We start from the raw sequence: 23000 nt of genomic DNA on the forward strand, positions 1-23000 counted from the left end.
TTGTGGAATTCATTCGAGTATCTCGCCTATATAAACTGTATCGTTTATTATAGTGTTGTAGGGTATTCAACGGTCGGCCCCGCTCGGCTGTAGCCTTTGCTTACTTGACAGTTTGACTTATAATATTGAAGTGTATATTTTGTAATATTTTTTCACCTTACAACACAGGTTGGGGTTATTCTATACAGCTTGCAATTATCGTCCGATCCTCACGAAATTTTTCACAAGGGTAGGGTTAGGCTCAGAAGGGTTAGGCCTATTATTTTCAAAGATGTCCGCAATATATTTAGAGGTTGAAATGGACCAACAACAAAAAATGTTCCTGATTTTTCAGGCGTTATAAAGGTCACAAAGAGAAACCAAAGGACACCAAAGTTTAGGACAGCGGGTAGAATGGACCACTACTTTTGTGTGAAAAAAATACCAGCATTACTTACAGGCGATATTCAAAATATACAAAAGGCGAACTTCTGGCTTCCTATGCTGATTTCCTTGACATCGTAGACAAGTAAATCATATAGATTCGTCTAAATTTGGAGATACAGAGGGGCCTATTGCTTTTGGAAATGATCGCAAAATATTTAGGGATTCAAATGAACCAAAACAGAAACGATTACCTCATAACACAATTGAAGCCAATGGACACGCCTGAGAAGAGAGTTAGGGACAGGGAAGAATTCTAGCATTGGACCATTGGATTATATTTAGCCGTAAAATGGACTACAACAACTAAAGCACGACGTTGGGCGTAAATATTGGAGAAATATCCCTGGTCAATATGCTAAGGTTAACATCTGGGCAGCGATTAGTAATTTCAAAAGCGAAATCTATCAACATGGATTTGGACAAAGGGAGGGTTAAAATATATTGTAGTGTTGTAGGGTATCACATGGTCGGCCCCGCACATCTATAGCCTTTGCTTACTTGTTTTACTTTTGTTGTTGTATGACCAGTCAAATTGCTGACCACCTATGGAGTAGGTTCCGAAGGAATGGGCCAACATTGTCTATTTCGTATCGGACCTAAATAAATATGATATGCGTTTTGCAACATGCCAGGTTTGGACCATAGCCAAAAGTGGTTGGCAGAAATATATCATCTTTACAACAGATCTGATGTAAGCAAAAATGTTTGTATGTGTGAAATTTGAAGAAAGTTGGGTGCTTACCGGTACCGGTAGTAATGGTCTGATCCCTATCATTTTTATAACAGATCTTGCATTGAGAAAAATATTAATATTTACCAAGTCTGCATGGAATCGGATGCTAATTTCGCGTTTTATGAGCTTCATGGATATTCAAAATGTTGACCCTTTGTGGGTGAGGTACCAGAAGGAGTGGACGTATATATTCCATCTTTACAGCAGATCTTGAGTTAGTAATAACACAAGGACATGAGGAGTTTGAAAAGAATCAGGTGCCATTTTCGGATTTTATGATTGTTTTGGATATTCAAAACTTTGGCCCTTTGTGGGGAAGGTACTTGATGGTGTGGACTTAGTTTTGAACTTTTTTTGAATTCATGACGAGATACGCGCAGGCTGAGATGAAAAAACTGCAATCAACTTCAGACTGCTGTCACTCGTCCGACAGCTGTTAAAATTGTTCCAGTAACAGCTCATTACAAAAGAATTTTGCTGAAAAATTTCCAGAAAATAAAGTGATTCGTGATGGAATTCAAGCGTGATAGTGTGATTTCTTTATATTTGGCTGGAGAGCCACAAGTGGCTATCGTTAGAGCACTCCAGCATTTAAATGTGAATAAATCATTTGTGTTTCGTACCATCGCTTGTTACTGTGTTTGGTGACTGGTAGCGTAGCCTGACGTCAAGGAAGTGGACGGAAGAAAACAAAAACATCAGCAGAAATGGTTCGAAAAGTAAAGAAGCGGCTTGATCGAAACCCGCGTTGCTGTGGTTAAAAATCGTTCGTGAGCTGAACATATCGCAATATTCCATTCGGCAATAATTGAAAAAGGAGCTCGAGCTCGGGGTAAAGCCACTGAAATTCTAAAAAGTGCAAGAACTTACACCGCAACAGAAGGAAATTGATTCAAAAGAGCTAAAGAGTTGCTTCGCTTGGCCGAAAGTGGTGAACAACGAATTTGGTTTTCTCCGATGGGAAAAACATTCGTTGTCCAAAATAAAATGATCGTGTATACTTGCCAAAGAGGTCAGCTGAAAAGTTGCACCTTTGGTTGGCCACCAGAGCTCAAGCGCCGGCCATGGTGATGGTGTGGGCCGCCATAACAGCTGATGGTCACTCTCCGCTCGTACTAATGGGCCGTTGCATCAGATTAATTAACGAATATTATCGCGAAAATATTCTGGAGGGTGTATTAAGCCTTGGGCACGCAAACATTTTAGCCGCAGACCTTGAACATTCCAACCGGACTCAGCACCACTGCACTCAGCACGCCCCACCCGTGAATGGCTACAAAATGAGGTAACTCGCTTCATTTCCAGCGCACAATGGCCACCAAAATCTCCGGATACCAATCCGTTGGACTATTGTGTTTGGAGTATTTTGGAAAGCAAGTTTGGCACTAAAAAATATCAAAGTGTCGATCACCTCAAGCAAGCGCTTCGCCGGGAATGGGTCAAGATACCGCAGAGCAACATTCAGAAAGCTTGTGACATTGACCGTTTGAAGGCCATAATTCGTGCCAATGGGGAACAATTCGAACAAATCTAAACTTATTCTAAAATATGAAGCTATATCCGACATTTTTTGCTTTCATTCAATAATTGATTTTTTTGCAGTTTTTTTGATATAAATGCTGAAAGTCGGAAAACCCCATTGATCCTTCCCTACTGGTTTTAATTAATTTCAAATTTGTTGGTAAATTATTTCCCCCTACTCACCTTGGCTATTCATTACTTCAATCTCTCTGCTATTCCTCCATACGTTTTATCACACATTAAATAAACTTGCCACAATTTATTCTTTATGTGAACTTTATTCTGTAGATATTTGCCAGTTTGTTTATCCTTGGCAAGAAGTGAATTATATTTTCAGGCTTTTTTTTGGCATGAATGTTCTGGCTTGTTGTTGTATTTTTTATTCCCCCATTTTGCTTGGTGTTTGATGGCGGTTTTTATGGCTGACGAACAAAAAATGGTCAACATAACCTAAAGCAGACATGAAGTCACCAACATAAGTCTTATTCATACATACCCACAAATATATAAATCTGTGTGTACACACAGATATATGTAGACACTTGATATTGGGGTGACTCGTTTTTTGGATAGATTAAATATAAATTTTAAATACAAAAGAATCTGGGTTGCGAAGCAACCGAATGTAGGCACATAGGACACAACATGTTTGCTTTCTATGTTTGTCATACGCCATGAAACCTTTAGAGAAACTCTGAGAGAGAGAATAAAGCAAAAAAAAAACATATTGCACCATAAAAAAGTTGCTACAATAGTAGTTGGCAATATGACGTGTTGTTAATAAAAGTCAAAACACACTCGCACACTCACACAAATATGAATGCAAACTATCCGAGTCGAGAATGCAACATGGCTTGAAATAGGCTAAAGTGTTAACAAAAATATGTACCAAACAAATTATTCATGCTGTTTTTTTTTGCGAATAAATGCAAGAAAGCTTTTGAATTTAGAAGACCGGAAAGTAAACAGTTATGAGCACTACTAGCGAGGAAAAAAGAGGAAGGAAGGGAAGTATGGACAAGGATTGTTGTTGTAGTGGATTTTTTAAAGACTATTTTTCAAGGATAAGAGAATTTTTTAAAGAATATTTTCCAACGATTAGAGGACTAATAAAAGTGGATTTCTTAAAGAATATATTACGAGGATTAGCAGACCTCCAAAAGTGGGTTTTACTAAAGAATATTTTTCAAGGACAAACAAACAACCAAACGCGGATTTTTTAAAGAATATTTTTCAAGGACAAACAAGCCACCAACCGTGGATTTTTCAAAGAATATTTTTCAAGGACTAGTAGACCTTCAAAGTGGATTTTTCAAAGAATATTTTTCAAGGACTAGCAGACTTCCAAACGTGGATTTTTTTAAAAGTATTTTTCAAGGACTAGCAGATTTGTGAAACGTGATTTTTAATTAAATATTTTACAAGGATTATAGGACTAATAAACCAGAATTTTTTAACGAATATTTTCAAGGACTGACAGACCTCCATACGTGGATTTTTAAAGGATATTTTTCGAGTAATAGCAGGCTTCGTAAAATGGAAATTTTAAAGGATATTTTTCAAGAAAACGCAGGCTTCAAAACTTTAAATTTTAAAGGATATTTTTCAAGGACTAGCAGACCTCCAAACGTGGATTTTTTTAAAGTATATTTTTTAAGGACTAGCAGACTTCCAAACTTGGATTTTTCAAAGAATGTTTTTCAAGGACTAGCAGACCTCCAAACGTGGATTTTTAAAGAATATTTTTTAAGGACTAGCAGACCTCCAAACGTGGATTTTTCAAAGAATATTTTTCAAGGACTAGCAGACTTCCAAACGTGGATATTTTAAAGAATATTTTTCAAGGACTAGCAGGCTTCCAAACATGGATATTTTAAAGAATATTTTTCAAGGACTAGCAGGCCTCCAAATGTGGATTTTTCAAAGAATATTTTTCAAGGACTAGCAGACCTCCAAATGTGAATTTTTCAAAGAATATTTTTCAAGGACTAGAAGACTCCCAAACTTGAATTTTTAAAGAATATTTTTCAAGGACTAGCCGACTACCAAGCGAGAATTTTTTAAAGAATATTTTTCAAGGACTAGCCGACTTCCAAGCGTGGATTTTTTAAAGAATATTTTTCAAGGACTAGCCGACTTCCAAGCGTGGATTTTTTAAAGAATATTTTTCAAGGACTAGCCGACTTCCAAGCGTGGATTTTTCAAAGAATATTTTTCAAGGACTAGTCGACTTCCAAGCGTGGATTTTTTAAAGAATATTTTTCAAGGACTAGCAAGTTTCCAAACGTGAATTCTTTGAAGAATATTTTTTAAGGACTAGCAGACTTCCAAGCGTGGATATTTTAAAGAATATTTTTCAAGGACTAGCCGACTTTCAAGCGTGGATTTTTTAAAGAATATTTTTCAAGGACTAGCAAGTTTCCAAACGTGAATTCTTTGAAGAATATTTTTTAAGGACTAGCAGACTTCCAAGCGTGGATATTTTAAAGAATATTTTTCAAGGACTAGCCGACTTCCAAGCGTGGATTTTTCAAAGAATATTTTTCAAGGACTAGTCGACTTCCAAGCGTGGATTTTTTAAAGAATATTTTTCAAGGACTAGCCGACTTCCAAGCGTGGATTTTTCAAAGAATATTTTTCAAGGACTAGCCGACTTCCAAGCGTGGATTTTTCAAAGAATATTTTTCAAGGACTAGTCGACTTCCAAGCGTGGATTTTTTAAAGAATATTTTTCAAGGACTAGCAAGTTTCCAAACGTGAATTCTTTGAAGAATATTTTTTAAGGACCATCAGACTACCAAACGTGGATTTTTTAAAGAATATTTTTCAAGGACCATCAGACTACCAAACGTGGATTTTTTAAAGAATATTTTTCAAGGACCATCAGACTTCCAAACGTGGGTTTTTTAAAGAATATTTTTTAAGGACTAGCAGGCTTCCCAAAGTGCATTTTTTAAGGAATATTTTTTAAGGACTAGCAGGCTTCCAAACGTGGATTTTTTAAAGAATATTTTTTAAGGACTAGCAGATCAACAAACGTTAATTTTTTTAAACGTGGATATCTTAAAGAATTTTTTAAAGGACTAACAAACCAGGATTTTTTAATAATATTTTATAAGTATTAAAGGACTATAAATGCTTGATTTTTGAAGAATATTTTACAAGGAAAAATATTTTTAGAGAAAGGTTCTCAAGGTTTAAAGGACCCATAAACGTGAATTTTTATAGAGTATTTTTCAAAGATTTACGGAGTATAAAAGCTTGTTTTTTAATTAAATATTTTACAAGGATTATAGTACTAATAAACCAGGATTTTTTAAAAAATATTGTTCAAGGACTAACAGACTTCCAAACGTGATTTTTCTTTAAAAATCCGGGCTCAGTAGTATAGGATACCTTCGAAAGTGGATTATAAGGAGTTTAGGATACAAAATACAAAAGATAAATGTGCATTTTTTTAAAGATTTTTATAAGGAGCTGAAGAGACCTTCAAAAGTGGATTTTTACAGATTTTTAATAGTAGTCTAGGAGATTTCAATTGTGGATTTTTTAAGATTTTTATAGGAAGGCTAGAAGATTGTTAAAGATCTTTAAAATAAGTCTAGGAGACATTCAATAATGGATTTTTAAGGACTATTTACAGATTTTTATAAGGAGTCTTGGAGACCTTCAAACGTCTACTTTTAAAAAATTGTATAAGGAACCCTCAAACGTGGGTTTTAAATTTTTTTTATAAGAAGCCGAGGAGATCTTCAATTGTGATTTTTAAAGGTTTAATAAAGATTCAAGGATACCTTCAAGCGTAGATTTTTAAGATCTGTATAAGGAGTCTAGGAGACATTCAAACGTGGATTTTAAAGAATTTTTAAAAGAAGTCTGGGATACCTTCAAGCGTGAATTTTTAAGATTTTTATGAGGAGCCGAGTATACCTTCTAAAATGGATTTTTATAAGGAGTCTAGTAGATCTTCAAACGTGGTATTTTAAAGAATTTAAAGGGAATCTAGGAGACCTTAAAATGTGGATTAAAAAAATTTGTAACGAGTCTGGGAGACCTTCAAGTGTGGATTTTTAAGAATATAAGATTTTTATGAGGAGTCTAGAAGCTCCTTAAATTTTAGTTTTAAGGCTTTCGGTAATAATTCTAAAAAGTCTTTAAAAGAGGATTTTGTATAGATTTTTTTAAGGAGTCTATAAACTTTGACTATTTAAGGACGTTTATAAAGACTCTAAGTGGTATCTAAATGTACATTTTTAAAGATTTTTATTAGGATCCTAGTAGATCAAAAAGGGTATTTTATTAAAGATTTTTTTTGAAAGAGTCTACAAGGCAAGGATTTTTAAAATATTTTTATGAGGGCCCTTGGAAATGTATAAACTCAGTATTTTTAAAGATTTCAGGAGAATTCTATAGGTGGATTTTGTAAAGATATTTATGACAAGCCCAGTATGTCTATAAACCTCATTTTTTTAGGAATTTTCATGAGAAGCCTAAAAACTTTTCATCTTAGTGGTCTCGAGAGGAGGATTTTAAAATATATTTTTGAAGATCCTTGGTGGTCTATAAACGTAGATTTTTTAAAGAGTTTTATGAGAATCCTAGTAGATCAAAACGGGTCTTTTTTGTAAGATTTTTTTGATAGAGTCTACAAGGCAAGGATTTTTAAACTATTTTTATGAGGGTCCTTGGAGATCTATAAACTCAGTATTTTTAAAGATTTTTATAAGAGGATTCTTTAGGTGGTGTTGTAAAGATTTTTAAGAAAAGGCCAGAATGTCTATAAACCTCATTTTTTTAAAGATTTTTATGAGAAGCCAAGGTTTTTTTAAGATATTTTTAGGGATACTTGGAGGTCTATAAAGGTAGGTTTTTTTAAAAAGGGTTTTATGAGGAGCCTAAAAGGTCAAAGATATTTTAAAAGGGCCTACAAGGTGAAAAAACATGGATTTTTTAACTAATTTTATGAGGGAGAGAGATCTATAAACTTAAATTTTTAAAGTTTTTTTATGAGGAGCCTTGGAGGTCTCTGAACGTGATTTTTTGTATTTGATTTGTATTCCTCATATTTTTAAGAAGATGCTAAATGGTCTCGAAGATAGAATTTTTCTAAGAAATTAATGAGTAAGCTTGGAATCCTAAAAACGTGGATTTTTATGAGATTTCTAGCAGGTAAAAAAAATGGGAATTTTTAAATAGTTTTTGGAAGGTCAAGGTTCAAAGGTCAAAAACTGCGAATTTTTTAAATACATTTATCTGTAGATCCGTGGAGGTCCATAAACGTGGGTTTTTAAGATTTTTTGTGGGAAGCCCAGAAGGCCTATAGATTTTTAAGTTTTTAAAGATTTTTATTAAGAGTCTAAAAAGTCTCTTACCTAAGAATTTTCAAAGACTTCTATGATGATTTTAAAAGGCTTTTTACAAAAACTCTATAGAAGTGAATTATTTAATCGTTTTTATGTGTGGTCAGTTTTTTGGGATTTTTATGAGAAATCTGATCAATAAAGTGGATTTTTATGAGAGGAGTTTTTGAGGTCACTAAATCTGAATTTGTAAAGATTTTTATTTGTGAAATTTCAAGAGTTTGCAATCTGCAGATTTTCTTTGAAAATATCTAGAGATTTTCCATGAAAAATCTTACGGATTTTCTAGAGAAAATCTACAGATTTTCTAGAGAAGATCTACAGATTTTCTATGGAGAAGATCTACAGATTTTCTATGGAGAAAATCTACAGATTTTCTATGGAAAAAAATCTACAGATTTTCTATGGGAAAAATCTACAGATTTTCTATGGAGAAAATGTAGGTATTTTCTATACGAAAATCTTTAAATTTTCTATGAGAAAATCTACAGATTTTCTCTTTCATAATCTACAGATGATCAGACAGATTTTTTACAGATTGTGTACAAGAAAAAAACTGAATTTCCATGAACATTTTTCAATTCATTCAAAAGATAAAAATCTATTTTTCCAAGAAAAAGTCAACAACAGCAAACATAGCAATTGAAAACGAAACCACCTGCAATGACTGCAGGTGAATAGCGTCGGAAAACATTCAAAAAGCCACAGAAAGGTGTTTTGTTTGACACTTCCAAAAAGGCTACGGAAAATGTCAACGTGAGGTCAAAATGGATGAATGAATGAATCTAGCATTTCATATCCATTAAAAGAAAAAACAAGTTAAAAAGTATCAGTCGGTATTGCCGCCAGAGATATACCCTCAGCCTATGTTCGATTATCTAAATATATTTTGACTAGTGTTAAGATTATGCCAAGTCTAAATGGAATCGGATGTTAATTTGGCGATTTATGAGCTTCATGGGTACTCAAAATTTCAATATTTTGTGGGGGAGGTACTTGATGTAGTGGACCGATATTGTCCATTTTCACACGTGTCCTAGCACTGACGCAAATATTAGGATTCGCAAAGTCGGAGCAAATTCGGATTAGCCTTTCTCTTTCTGTGCAAAAAATTTGTTTTTTTTTTTTTGAAAATTTCGACCTTTTGTGGGGAGGTACCAGAAGGAGTGGACCGATATTGTTCATCTTAACACAAGACCTTGGGTTAATATAAATATTGGGATGTGTGAAATTTGAAGACAGTCGGACTCTTACATAACATTTTATGAGAATTGTAATTATTCAAAATTTTGACCATTTGTGGGGGAGGTACTTGATGGAGTGGACCGATATTGTCCATTTCCACACCTGCCCTAGCACTGATGCAAATATTAGGATTTGCAAAGTTGGAGCAAATTTGGATTATCCTTTCTCTTTCTGTGCAAAGAATATATTTTTTGAACATTTTGACCTTTTGTGTCGGAGGTACCAGAAGGAGTGGACCGATATTGTTCATCTTAACACCAGACCTTGGGTTAATATAAATATTGGTATGTGTGAAATTTGAAGACAATCGGACTCTTACATAACATTTTATGAGAGTTGTAATTATTCAAAATTTTGACCATTTGTGGGGGAGGTACTTGATGGAGTGGACCGATATTGCCCATTTTCACACCTGACCTAGCACTGACGCAAATATTAGGATTTGCAAAGTTGGAGCAAATTCGGATTATCCTTTCTCTTCCTGTGCAAAAAATATATTTTTTAAAAATTTCGACCTTTTGTGGGGGTGGTACCAGAAGGAGTGGACCGATATTGCCCATCTCCGAACTCGATCTAAGTTTGACAAAAATATTACGTTGTAGCCAATTTGGACCAAATCGGATACTCCCTTCGAGAGTTATCGTGCGCACCAGCCAGCCAGACAGACAGACAGACGGACGGACATTGCTAGATCGACTCCAAATGTTCTGAAACGGATTTGGTCCAAAGAGACCTAGGGTATAAAACCGTTATTTCGACTAGGCACGTTTTGGCCGTATCAAATGATATATACCCTCTGTAGCCATATGGCTGAGGGTATAAAAAGAAGACAAAACATTTGAAAACATTGGATTGGTATTTTGGATAAGAGTCACTCTTCGTCTAAAGGGGTTTTTTAAGGCTGGGTTTTTTTAGAATCCGTACTAGAACGGTATGAAAAGTTCTAAAAGATACTAAATATGACATCCTTTATATTTGCCGAGCCAGTGGAGCTAGAAGTTTTAAATTTGGAATAGGGGCAACTGGTAGTGTTTTATTGGATGTACCAAAGGAAATTCGCACTATGGGTGCACAAAAAGTACGAAATTTGATACTACTTCGTCTCATGTAAACGGTTAGAGCTACAAATGTGAAATTTGGAAGGGGAATGGAGATTGAGTTGTAGGGTCGATGTTAAATTAACATTACTGGCGAAGTGTAGCATTGCGTTACGGACTTAATTTTCAATATTGATACTTTTATGCATGTGAACCGATAGAATCCTTCCTTAGAATCCTTAAATTCTGAAATAAGATTAATTTGCATTGTGGGATTGGCGTTTTGCAGATTTGTACTTATGTGTACGAAATGGTACCAAACTTGGCACAAATTAATTTTTTGTAGAACCGATGGAGTCGGAATTCTAAAACTTGGAAATAAGATTTCTATTGCATTCTAGGACTGATAAATGTAGGTAGTTTTGAAAATTCGTAAATGATACTCAATTTGGTACAATTTAAATTTTGGGAAAACCAATAGGTTTGGAGTTGTGTAGGTTTGAGATATGAAGTGGTTTTGGAATTACATGCTAATAAGTGGTACTAAACTTGGTATTTTGGTGAGGAATTGAGTTGGAAGTCCAAACTTTGGAATTATAATCACCTTTTGTGTGAATTGGTTGATATATGGCGGGGAAATTGGAAATACCTACTAAAAAGGACAGAAATTACTAAATAGTTAAACTTTGGTACATGGGGAAGAAATAGAGCAAGAAATCTGTAATTTGGAGGGAGAGTCTTCGACGTTGCGTAGGATAAACATATTATAAAGTATTTTTCGAAATTTTAAGAATATGTGTACTTGAAGTACTAAAGTTGGAAGTATATAAACGCATAGAGAAAAAAACCTTTAAATTTGATATGAAAATCAAATCTGAAATTGATATAAAGAGGTGATTTTGTTATATGTGGGAAAGTGCTTGAAATCTCAAATTTGGCATTAGGGTTGGTTTAGGGCGAATATCGGGGGTACCGTTATATGGGGGCTATACGATATCGTTGACCTAAATATTTAATTCTCTTCCATAGGATAAAGTACCCACAAGGAACTTCTTGCGTGGATTTTTAGACAATTCCGTTAAAAACGTGGCTGAAATCATCAAAATGCCGAATATCGGGGGGTACCGTTATATGGGGGATATACGGTATCGTAGACCGATGTAAACAATTCTCTTTCAGGGGGTAATGTACTCACAAGGGACTCCTTGTGTGGAATTTCAGACAATTCCATTTAAAAATGTGGCTAAAATCATCAAAATACTGAATATCGTGGGGGAGGGGGGAGGGGTGTGGCACCGTTACATGGGGGCTTAATCTTAGTTTTTTGGTTAAAAATTAGAAAATATATACATTTTTTAAGCTCGAACCTTTGCTGATAACCCCTCACAATGTCACATCAACAGTCCCCTAACCTCTTTCTCTCAGGTGCATGACAAACTCTTTCGCTCTGTTCGCAAACCACAGCTCAGAAACCCGTTATTACAAAGATGAAGTGCTCGTTAACAAAAAGGGTAACACAGCTGTAATTGCCAGCGGTGCTAAAGTGCTGAACAAGACAGAAAGCCACAGACTAATGTACGTTTAGACACTCAAAGATAAATATAAATGTCATCATGAGGTCAGGATGCAATGTACAAAGAGGACACAGCACAAAAAAGCACTTAGAATTGAATGTCATAAAGTGTAAACCTGTGTGGAACGGAGCAGACAGAGATTTTTAACACCAGGGATACCTAACATTCGAGAACAAAAATTCATACATATTAAATCGAAATGGTTCATAATCACAAAAAAAGGCACATGACTTTAAAATATCACGGCGATGAATCGGTTAAACAAAAGCGGATTGCACTGGCCCTTGTTTCCTGTTTCTGTCTCGAAGAAACCAAAATACAATTTACAGCCAAATCGTTTAAGACCCTCGAAATAGCTGAAATAGGATGGGTGTTATCTTTATGAGAACGGAATTCGAAAACATAGACCTATCAAAAATATAATAATAATTTTGTGCAGGTAAAAAAAAAGCTCTAAGTTCGGCCGGGCTGAACTTTGAATATTCTCCAGCATTTGGAACGAATTTAGCAATTCTCAAAAACAATAAAATCCGTTAAAAATGCTATTAAAATCTTAAAAATAAACAAGTAAAAAAACAGTAAGTTAGGCCGGGCCGAACTTTGAATACCCTCCACTATTTGGAACGATATATTGTGGACCTGTAAAGACAAATCTATGTCTGGGTGTAAAGTACTCACAAGGAACTCCTTGTGTGGATTTTCAGATATTTTCATTGGAAAAAATTGATAAAATCATCAAAATACCGAATATCGGGGGGTACCGTTATATGGGGGATATACGATATCGTGGACCTATAGAGGGTATATATAACAACTTCACGGCCCAGCAAGGCTCTCTAGACCTTGAAGACCAGGGACTTTCTATAAACAAGCTCGAGGGCCAGTGAGTATCTATAGATGACTTTAAGGACCAGAAAATCGCTATAGACGAGCTGAGCTGAGCTGAGCTATGGAGTCTCTGTAGACAAGGTCGAGGGCCAGGAGGTATCTATAGACGATCTGAGGGCAAGTGAGTATTTAAATCGCCAGAAAATCACTATAGACGAGCTGAGACCCAAGAACCTTTATAGGCGAGCAAGGGAGTCTCTATAGACAAGGTCGAGAGGCAGGTAGTATCTATAGACGAGCTGAGGCCAAGTGAGAATTTATTAACAAGCATAGGGCCAGGAACTTTTATAGAAAAACCGGGGGACGAGGGGTCTACATAGACCGAATCGAAGACTAAGGAATCTCTATGTGCCAGCTCGAGGGGCAAGTATTTTCTATGGATGAACTTGAGGAGCAGAGAGCTTCTATAGACAAACCCAAAGCCAAGGAATCTCTCCAGACGAGCTGAGTGGTTATAGAGCCTTTATAGACGAGGTCGAAGACCATGGAGTCTCTATAACCAAGCTCGAAGGCCTGGAGTATCTTTAGATGACTTCCACGGCCAGAAAATCTCTATGGAATAGCTGAGACACCTCTATAGACGAGCTGAGGCTCAGTCATTTTAGCAATAGTGTCTCTCTAGGGTCGAGGGCCAGGTATCTATAGACGAGCTGAGGGCAAGTGAGTATTTAATGACAAGCTTAGGGCCAGGAACTTTTATAGGAAACCCTGGGACGAGGGTCTATATAGACCGACTCGAAGACTAAGGAATCTCTATGTACCAGCTCGAGGGCCAAGTATTTTCTATGGATGAACTTGAGGAGCAGAGAGCTTCTATGGACGAACCCAGTCTCTCCAGACAAGATGAGACCCAGGGAGTAGTTATAGAGGCTTTATAGACGAGCTCGAACAGCAGGGAGTCTCTATAACCAAGCTCGAAGGCCAGGAGTATCTCTATAGATGAGCTGAAGCTCAGGTGCCTTTATAGACGCGCTTGAAGACCAGAGACTTTCTATAGAGAAGCTCGAGGACCAGGGAATATCTATAGATGACTTCAACAAAATCGATATAGACGAGCTGAGGACCAAGAGCCTTGATAGCGATCTAGGGAGCTTCAATAGATAATCTCCAGGGCCAGGAGAAATCTATAGACGAGCTGAGGCCTAGGGAGCATTTATAAACAATCTGAGTCCGATCAGCCTTATAGACAAACTAAGGGGACCAGGTGTCCAGATAGACTGACTGGAGGACTTGGGAGTCTCTACTCGTATGTACCAGCTCGAGGTCCGGACATTTTTTTTTTTTTTTTTTTAAGACCCGGGACCTTCTGTAGCCATCTCCACAGTCAAGGAGTCTCGGCTTCGGCAGAGAAGCCTTTATAGACCAGTTCGAGGTACACTCTCCATAGATGAGCTGGGCGGCCAGTAGTCTCTATCGACATGGTTAACATTGTCCTTCAATTCCTAACCCCCCTCAATTTGACTACAAATGAAAACAACAAATTTTGCAACAAAACCAACTTGCCACACGTTAAACGTGCAGCAAATTCCTTCGTTGTTTTGCTGCATTATTAACGGAGAAAATAAAATGACTACATGAAACCATACGGCGAATAGTTCAAAAGGATAACTGTAGAAAGAAAAAACAAAACTGAGAAAAACAAAGTTGTTATTTAAAACATTGAGTTTTTTTTTTTTTTTTTTTTTTTTTTTTTTTTTTTGCTTGGCATCCGCAATGCATGCCACAAGTGAAATCGAAAAAGAGAAAACAATGCGAAGAGCAAAATAAAGTTGAAACTGAAACCGTATCATTTTCATGAAGCTTACGATATTCATGCTGAGTGAACAAAATTTAAATTGGCAATAGCTGGGTTTCAGTTGCAACTGCAACCACAGCAATGTTTTCTAATAAAGATTGCTATATTTTTTAATAAAATTTTCAGGAAGTACAAAAACCGAATAAGTATTGAATTCAAACTTTAAAATTGACTAGCCAATAATAAAGGGATTTTTTAATAGGATGCCCCTAAGAACACGAAATATCATGACGAGAGAAGTTCTACGAGAGAGAAGTTCTAATACATACCAGAAGCAAAGTGGAGGCCACAAGAGCCAAAAAACCCATTACAAAGTCATGTAAAAAAACCACAATCCTATGCAGAGGGTTCAAGTTCGCAACTCCTCCACGTTTTGAGGAATTTTCGGATAATGATTTCTTGAAACCTAATCCCTGAGTTTCAGCGCACCGCTGAAACGACAGAAGCTAGAATGTTGAAAGTGTTTAAGAGTCAGTCTGGCTGGATTTTTGGAAATTCGCACTAAATGGCTATGAAAAGTACCAATAATTTAATAATTTGTATTGGAAAAACGGAATGAGTTAGAATTGACATTTTCAATGAAAGTCACTGATGGAGTGCAGGATAGATATACCAAATGGTTTTTGGAAATTCTAATGGTTTTTGGAACTTCTAAAATGGGACCATTTGGTACTAAACGAATGTAAACGAATCGAGCTACAAACTTGAAATTTTCTATGGGAATCAACGTTGGAAAGCAGGTTTGGTATACAGGCCACTCATCCGACAGCTGTTAAAATTATTCCAGTGACAGCTCATTATATTGTTTACAGGCCTACAAAAGCATTTTGGTGAGAATTTTCCAGAAAAAATGTTATTCGTGATGGAACTCAAGCGTGATAGTGTGATTTCTTTATATTTGGCTGGAAAACCACATGTGGCTATCGTTAGAGCACTCCAGCACATAAATGTGAATAAATCGTTTGTGTCTCGTACTATCGCCCCTTACCGTGATACGTATCGTAGCCCGACGTCAAGGAAGTGGACGAAAGAAAACAGCAACATCAGCAGAAATGGTTCGAAAAGTAAAGAAGCGACTTGATTGAAACCCGCGTCGCAGTGGCCGAAAAATGGTTCGTGAGCTGAACATATCGCAATATTCCTTTCGGCAAATATTGAAAAATGAGCTCGAGCTCGGGGTAAAGCCATTGAAATTCCAAAAAGTAAAAGAGCTGAAGAGTTGCTTCGCTTGGCCGTAAGTGGTGAATTGCTAAATTTGGTTTTCTCCGATGAGAAACCATTCATTGTCCTGCAGTTTTTAAACAAACAAAATGATCGTGTTTACTTGCCAAAGAGATCAGCTGAAAATGTGCACCTCCGGTTGGCCACCTGAACTCAAGCAACGGCCATGGTGATGGTGTGGGCCGCCATAACAGCCGATGGTCGCTCGCCGCTCGAATTAATCCACCGCGGCATCAGAATAAATGCCGAATATTATCGCGAAAATATTCTGGAGAGTGTATTAAAGGCTTGGGCACGCAAACATTTTTGCCGCAGACCTTGGACATTCCAACACCATGGCACTCAGCACCTGCCACCCAAGAATGGTAACAAAATGAGGTTCCTCGCTTCATTTCTAGCGCACAATGGCCACCAAAATCTTCGGATACCAATTCGTTGGACTATTGTGTCTGGAGTATTTTGGAAAGCAAGGTTGGCACTAAAAAATACCAAAGTGCCGATCACCTGAAGTAAGCCCTTCGCCAGGAATGGGCCAAAATGCAGCAGAGCGACACTTGGCCGTTCATTGGCCGTTTGAAGGCCATAATTCGTGCCAAAGGTGACCAATTCGAACAAATTTAAACTTATTCTAAAATTTGATGCTATTTCCGACATATTTGGCCTTCATTCAATAAAATTGGAAAAAAAAGTAAAAAATATGTCGTTTGACTTTGTTGCAGTTTCTTATCTCACCCTGTATATGCAGGTGGTTTTAAAAATATGTACTAAGTGTGGGAACTATACTAAATGGTATGAAATTTGGAACAGTTTGATTTATTGTGAACGGATGACGATGGAATTTTACAATTTGGTATTGGTGTCCCTATTGGTGTAAGGTTTGTCATAAAGAGGTGGAAATTGGTGCTACAAGTGCACGAAAAGTACTATATTTCGTACAATTTGGTATGGGGTGAGCAGATAGTATTTGAAGTTTGAAATTTGGTATTAGCGTCGCTGTTCATGCATAGCGTGGAAGGTGGTTTCGAAATGTGTACTATAATTGTTCGAAAAGTACAAAATGGTACTAAATTTCGAATTGGTTGGGGGGATAGGCCTAAAATTAGATATCGTTGTCACTACTATTGGTGTCTGTGGTTAAGGTATATAGGTTGTTTTGAAAATATGTACTATAATTGTTCGAAAAAGACTACAAATACTATATTTGGTACAATTTCCTTTTGGGCCACTTAATGGAGCTGAAATCCTAAATCTTTTACATAGATGCCATTATTGGCGTCCGGGATTGAGAGGTGGTATTTTCGAAAATGTGTACTATAATTATACGAAATGTGCTAAATAGTACTAAATTTGGTATTGGGTGAAGGTATAAATCTGGAATCCTGAATTTTGATATGGATGTCACTGTTGGTATCTGCGGTTGAGATATGCCAGTAGTTTTCGAAATTGGTACTAAGATTGTCCGGAAAGTACTAAATGATACTAAATTTGGAATTCCGTGAAGCTAGGGAGTCGATTTCGGAAATGTGTACAATAATTGTACGAAAAGTACTAAATGGTACTAAATTTGGTATTGGGCTAAGGGATAGAACTGGAATCCTAAAGTTTGATGTGGATGTCACTCACTATTGGTGTCTGTCGTTAAGATATAAATATAGTTTGGGAAATGTATACTAAAATTGTACGAAATGTACTAAATAGTACTATAATTGGTACTATTTCTTATTGGGCGAAGGAATAGAGTTGAAAACCTGAAACTTGATGTAGATGGTACTCTTGGATCTAGAATAGAGATATGGAGGTGGTTTGAAAATGTGTACTATAATTGTACGAAAAGTACTAAATGGTACTAAATTTGGTATTGGGTGAGGGGTTAGGCCTGTTGGTGTCTGTGTTTAAGGTATGAAGGTAGTTTTGGTTGAAATCTGAAATTTGATATAAGGGTCGCTATTCATAGATAGCCTGGACAGGTGGTTTCAGAAATGTGTACTGTAATTGTCCGCAAAACACCAAATGGTACTATATTTGGTATTGGGTAAAGGTATAGAGATAAAGTTCTGAAATTTGACATTTAGAAGGTTTCTGAGGTTGAGGTATGGAGGTGGATTTAGAAACGCGTGAAATTAATTTGATATTTTTTGAAGGAATTTGGTATTTGGTGAAAACCTAAAATTAGGTATAGATGTCGCTGTTGGTGTCTGTGTTTAAGGTATGCAGGTAGTTTTGGTTGAAATCTGAAATTTGATTTACGGTCTCTCTTCATGGATAGCCTGGTCATAAGGAGGTGTACTGTAATTGTCCGCAAAATACCAAATGGTACTATATTTGGTATTGGCTGAAGGGATAGATATAAAATTCTGAAATTTGACATTTAGCAAGTATCTGAGTTTGAGGTTTGGAGGTGAGTTTTGGAAACGCGTACTATAGTTTTTTCGAAAAGTACTTAATTGAACTTAATTTTGTGTTGGGTGAAGGAATAGATTTGAAATTGAATATTGCGATAACTATTGGTGTTTAGGATTTAAATTTGCAGGTCGTTTTGGAAATTTGTACTAAATTATATAAAAATTGATGATCTGCATAGAATCACATTCTGAGTCGATTTATGCATGTCCGTACGTCTGTACATGTATTTTTTTTAAACAAAGTACAGTTTGCATTTATTAGCCGATCCAGATGAAATTTTGCACAGATCATTTGTTTGGCCCAAAGACGAACCCTATTGAAATTAGAGATATTCGGTCAACATTTAGATATAGCTCCTATATATATCTTTGTCCAATTTGCCTTTTATTGTGCACCAAACGTGTAATATCAGCCCGAATAGTAGGGAATTTTGTACATACAACCAAATTAGGCATGAAAATAAGTATGCCAAATTTGATCGAAATCGGTTCAGATATAGCTATAGCTCCCATATATATTGTTCATCCGATTTGTTATTTTTGTCCTCCGCAGCCGTAATATGCACTCTGTAACAACAATTTTTGGGGAAATATATGAAATACAGCTCAGAAATACATTTGCTCAAATTTTACAGAGATCGGTACGGATTTGGATATATCTCCCATATATAACTTCGTCCGATTTACCTCTTATATTGTGCACCAAACGTCTAATTTTTTTCCAAATGGGATGAAATTTGACACTAACGACCGAATTGTGTCTAGAAGCTAGTATGTTCAATTTGGTGAAGATCGGTTTAGATATAGCTATAACTCCCATATATACTGTTCATCCGATTTGTTATATTTGTTACCCACAGCCGTAATATGTACTCCGTAACAACGACATTCAGGGAAATATATGAAATACAGCTCAGAAATATCTTTGCCAAATTTTATCAGGATCGGTTCAGATTTGGATATAGCTCCCATATATATCAAATGGGCAATACAAGTCCGAATTTAAAAGATACAAATGCTTCGGCATATTTAGTCTTTTGAACTTTAAATTATGATTATAAACATAGCGTGTATGATTGAATTCTCTCATAAAAACTTTTAATTGTTATGTGGAGCTCTACTAAATTAGCAAAGTGGTGTAGGGTATCATAAAGTCGGCCCCGCCGGACTTTAAGACTTTCTTTACTGGTATTTATACTTGACTTATGTGTGATTCGATGTCAGCCCCATGGCTTCCATGAGGACGTTATGTTCCTAATCTTGTATATAAAAATGTCCTGGTCCCCTTAGCTCCTCCATAATTGCTCGAAGGACTTCCAGCTATGCTTTATGTATTAAATGAGTTTAACCTTTCCAACTCGAGACAAAACTTTTTCTCATTATTTTTTTGTTTTGTTCATTTTCTCTGCTTTCTTTTTCTAGGAACTCAAAGGTCATGTAAGACCTACAACATCAGCCGCTATACACATTTTATTCACATTTTTTTTGTTTTTTTTTTTGTCTCGTTTCAGAGCCAAAGTTATGGAATGTTCCGCCAAAGAAGACAGCAATGTAACAGATCTCTTCAAGACATTGCTGTCGTTGTCTCGATTTCTACCTGTGGGCAGCAGTAATGAAGGCACCAGCGGTCTCAAGCGGCGTTCGTCGGCTTATGTTAGTGCATCGTCAAGTCGAAGTGAGTACAAGTGCATGTTGTCCTTGTTGTATCCTTTCTTCCCACTATTTTTTGCAGCTCTTAGTCCTTGTCATGTGAAACATTTTTAACATGAAAATGCAACATCATTGTGTCGATGGGAAAAGGCCACAGTAGGAAAGGGAAAGGTTACAGGATGTTTCTTGTTAATGTACTTCCTTTGCCGTACACAACGCACACGTGCACACACACACACACACACACACACACACACGCTGATGGTGAAACTTAAGGAAGTTGATATTTACATTTTAACAGTTAATATGAAATTTAATTTTGCAAAATATAATTGTATTGAAGTAGATGTATTTATTTTAAAAGGTTTTGAATGGGAAATTGAAATATTTGAAGTTATTGCATATATCAAGGACAATGGGAACACTAATCGGCGGGGACTGTGGAACTAATAAAGGTGAATTATTCAAAAAAATATTTTTTTTTTAAGGACATTTTTGAAAATATTTTCAAGGACTACAACGAAAATTGTTAACGACTAATAAACTTGGAATTCTTAAAGAATATTTTTCAAGGACTAGCCGACTTCCGAAATTGGATTTTTAAAGAATATTAAAGGAGGATAAAAGGACTAATAAATGCGGCTTGTTTAAGAATATTTTTCAAGGATTAGATGAATTTTCAAGGACTTTCAATAAAGACTACAACGTGTATTTTTTTTAAATATTTTTTAAGGACTAGCAGACTTCCAAAGGTGTATTTTTTAAAGAATATTTTTCAAGGACTAGCAGACTTCCAAACGTGGACTTTTTAAAGAATACTTTTCAAGGACTAGAAGGCTTCTAAACGCGGATTTTTAAAAGATAGTTTTCAACAGACCACCAAGGACAAACAGACCACCTAACGTGGATTTTTCAAAGAATATTTTTCAAGGACAAACAGAATGTTTCTCAAGGCCTTCCAAACGTGAATTTCTTAATTTTTTAAGGACTATCAGACCACCAAACGTGGATTTTTAAAGTTTATTTTTCAAGGACAAACAGAATATTTCTCAAGGCCTTCCAAACGTGGATTTCTTAATTTTTCAAGGACTATCAGACCACCAAACGTGGATTTTTAAAGGATATTTTTCAAGGACAAACAGACCACCTAACCTGGATTTTTCAAAGGATATTTTTCAAGGACAAACAGACCACCTAACTTGGATTTTCCAAAGGATATTTTTCAAGGACAAACAAACCACCTAACGTGGATTTTTCAAAGGATATTTTTCAAGGACAAACAGACCACCTAAAGTGGATGTTTTAAAGAATATTTTTCAAGGACTAGAAGGCTTCCAAACTTGGATTTTTAAAGGATAGTTTTCAAGGACAAACAGACCACCTAACGGACTAGCAGACCTCCAAACGTGGATTTTTTAAAGAATATTTTTCAAGGACTAGCAGATCTCCAAACGTGGATTTTTCAAAAAATATTTTTTTAAGGACTAGCAGACTTCCAAACGTGTTTCTTTGAAAGAATATTTTTCAAGGACTAGCAGATCTCCAAACGTGGATTTTTCAAAAAATATTTTTTTAAGGACTAGCAGACTTCCAAACGTGTTTCTTTGAAACAATATTTTTCAAGGCCTAGCAGACCTCCAAAGGTAGATTTTTCACAGAATATTTTCAAGGACTAGCAGACCTCCCAACGTGATCTTTTTAAATAATATTTTTCAAGGACAAACAGAACACCTAACCTGGATTTTTCAAAGATTATTTTTCAAGGACTACCAGACCTTCAAACGTGAATTTTTTAAAAAAGTATTTTCATGGACTAGCAGACCTCCAAACGTGAATTTTTTAAAAAGAATTTTTCAAGGAAAAACAGAATATTTCCAAACGTGGATTCTTTAATTTTTTAAGGACCCTCAGACCACTAAACGTGGATTTTTTAATGGATATTTTTCAAGGACAAACAGACCACCTAACGTGGATTTTTCAAAAGATATTTTTCAAGGACAAACAAACCACTTAACGTGGATTTTTCAAAGGATATTTTTCAAGGACTAGAAGGCTTCCAAACTTGGATTTTTAAAGATAGTTTTCAAGGACAAACAGACCACCAAACGTGGATTTTTTAAAGGATATTTTTCAAGGACAAACAGACCACCTAACCTGGATTTTTCAAAGGATATTTTTCAAGGACAAACAGACCACTAAACGTGGATTTTTTAATGGATATTTTTCAAGGACAAACAGACCACCTAACGTGGATTTTTCGAAAGATATTTTTCAAGGACAAACAAACCACTTAACGTGGATTTTTCAAAGGATATTTTTCAAGGACTAGAAGGCTTCCAAACTTGGATTTTTAAATGATAGTTTTCAAGGACAAACAGACCACCAAACGTGGATTTTTAAAGAATATTTTTCAAGGACAAACAGACCACCTAACCTGGATTTTTCAAAGGATATTTTTCAAGGACAAACAGACCACCAAACGTGGACTTTAAAAGGATATTTTTCAAGGACAAACAGACCACCTAACCTGGATTTTACAAAGAATATTTTGTCAAATGTGGATTTTTCAAAAAATATTTTTTATGGAATGGCAGACCTACAAACGTGGATTTTTAAAGAATATTTTTCAAGGACTAGCAGACCTCCAAACGTGGATTTTTTAAAGAATATTTTTCAAGGACTAGAAGGCTTCCAAACTTGGATTTTTAAAGGATAGTTTTCAAGGTCAAACAGACCACCAAACGTGGATTTTTTAAAGGATATTTTTCAAGGACAAACAGACCACCTAACGTGGATTTTTCAAAGGATATTTTTCAAGGACAAACAGACTACCTAACGTGGAGTTTTCAAAGAATATTTTTTTCAAGGACAAACAGAATATTTCTCAAGGCCTTCCAAACTTAGATTTTTTAAAGAATATTTTTCAAGGACTAGCAGACCACAAAACGTGGATTTTTAATGGATATTTTTCAAAGACAAACAAACCACCAAACGTCGATTTTTCAAGGAATATTTTTCAAGGACAGCAGATTTCCAAACGTGGATTTTTCAAAAAATATTTTTCAAGGACTACCATATCTCCAAACGTAGATTTTTCAAAAAATATTTTTCAAGGACTAGCAGACCTCAAAACGTGGATTTTTTAAAG

The 23000-nt window shown here is 35.8% G+C and overlaps 1 protein-coding gene across 3 annotated transcripts in view; it reads left to right on the top strand.

The window, feature by feature from the left end:
- Positions 1-23000, top strand: part of LOC101888008 (GTP-binding protein Di-Ras2) — a 161020-nt gene that overhangs the window by 99883 nt on the left and 38137 nt on the right. For 2 of the 3 annotated variants that reach the window (XM_059125767.1, XM_059125766.1), the window contains exon 5: positions 19714-19877. In XM_059125767.1, the coding sequence (XP_058981750.1) occupies positions 19714-19877 (164 nt within the window). Of the gene's footprint in view, positions 1-19713; positions 19878-19934; positions 20091-23000 lie in introns of those variants that run through there. The other variant, XM_059125768.1, reaches the window with a different exon arrangement.

This window comes from Musca domestica, unplaced genomic scaffold (assembly GCF_030504385.1).
Source record: "Musca domestica strain aabys unplaced genomic scaffold, Musca_domestica.polishedcontigs.V.1.1 35, whole genome shotgun sequence".
NCBI classification, from domain to species: domain Eukaryota; kingdom Metazoa; phylum Arthropoda; class Insecta; order Diptera; family Muscidae; genus Musca; species Musca domestica.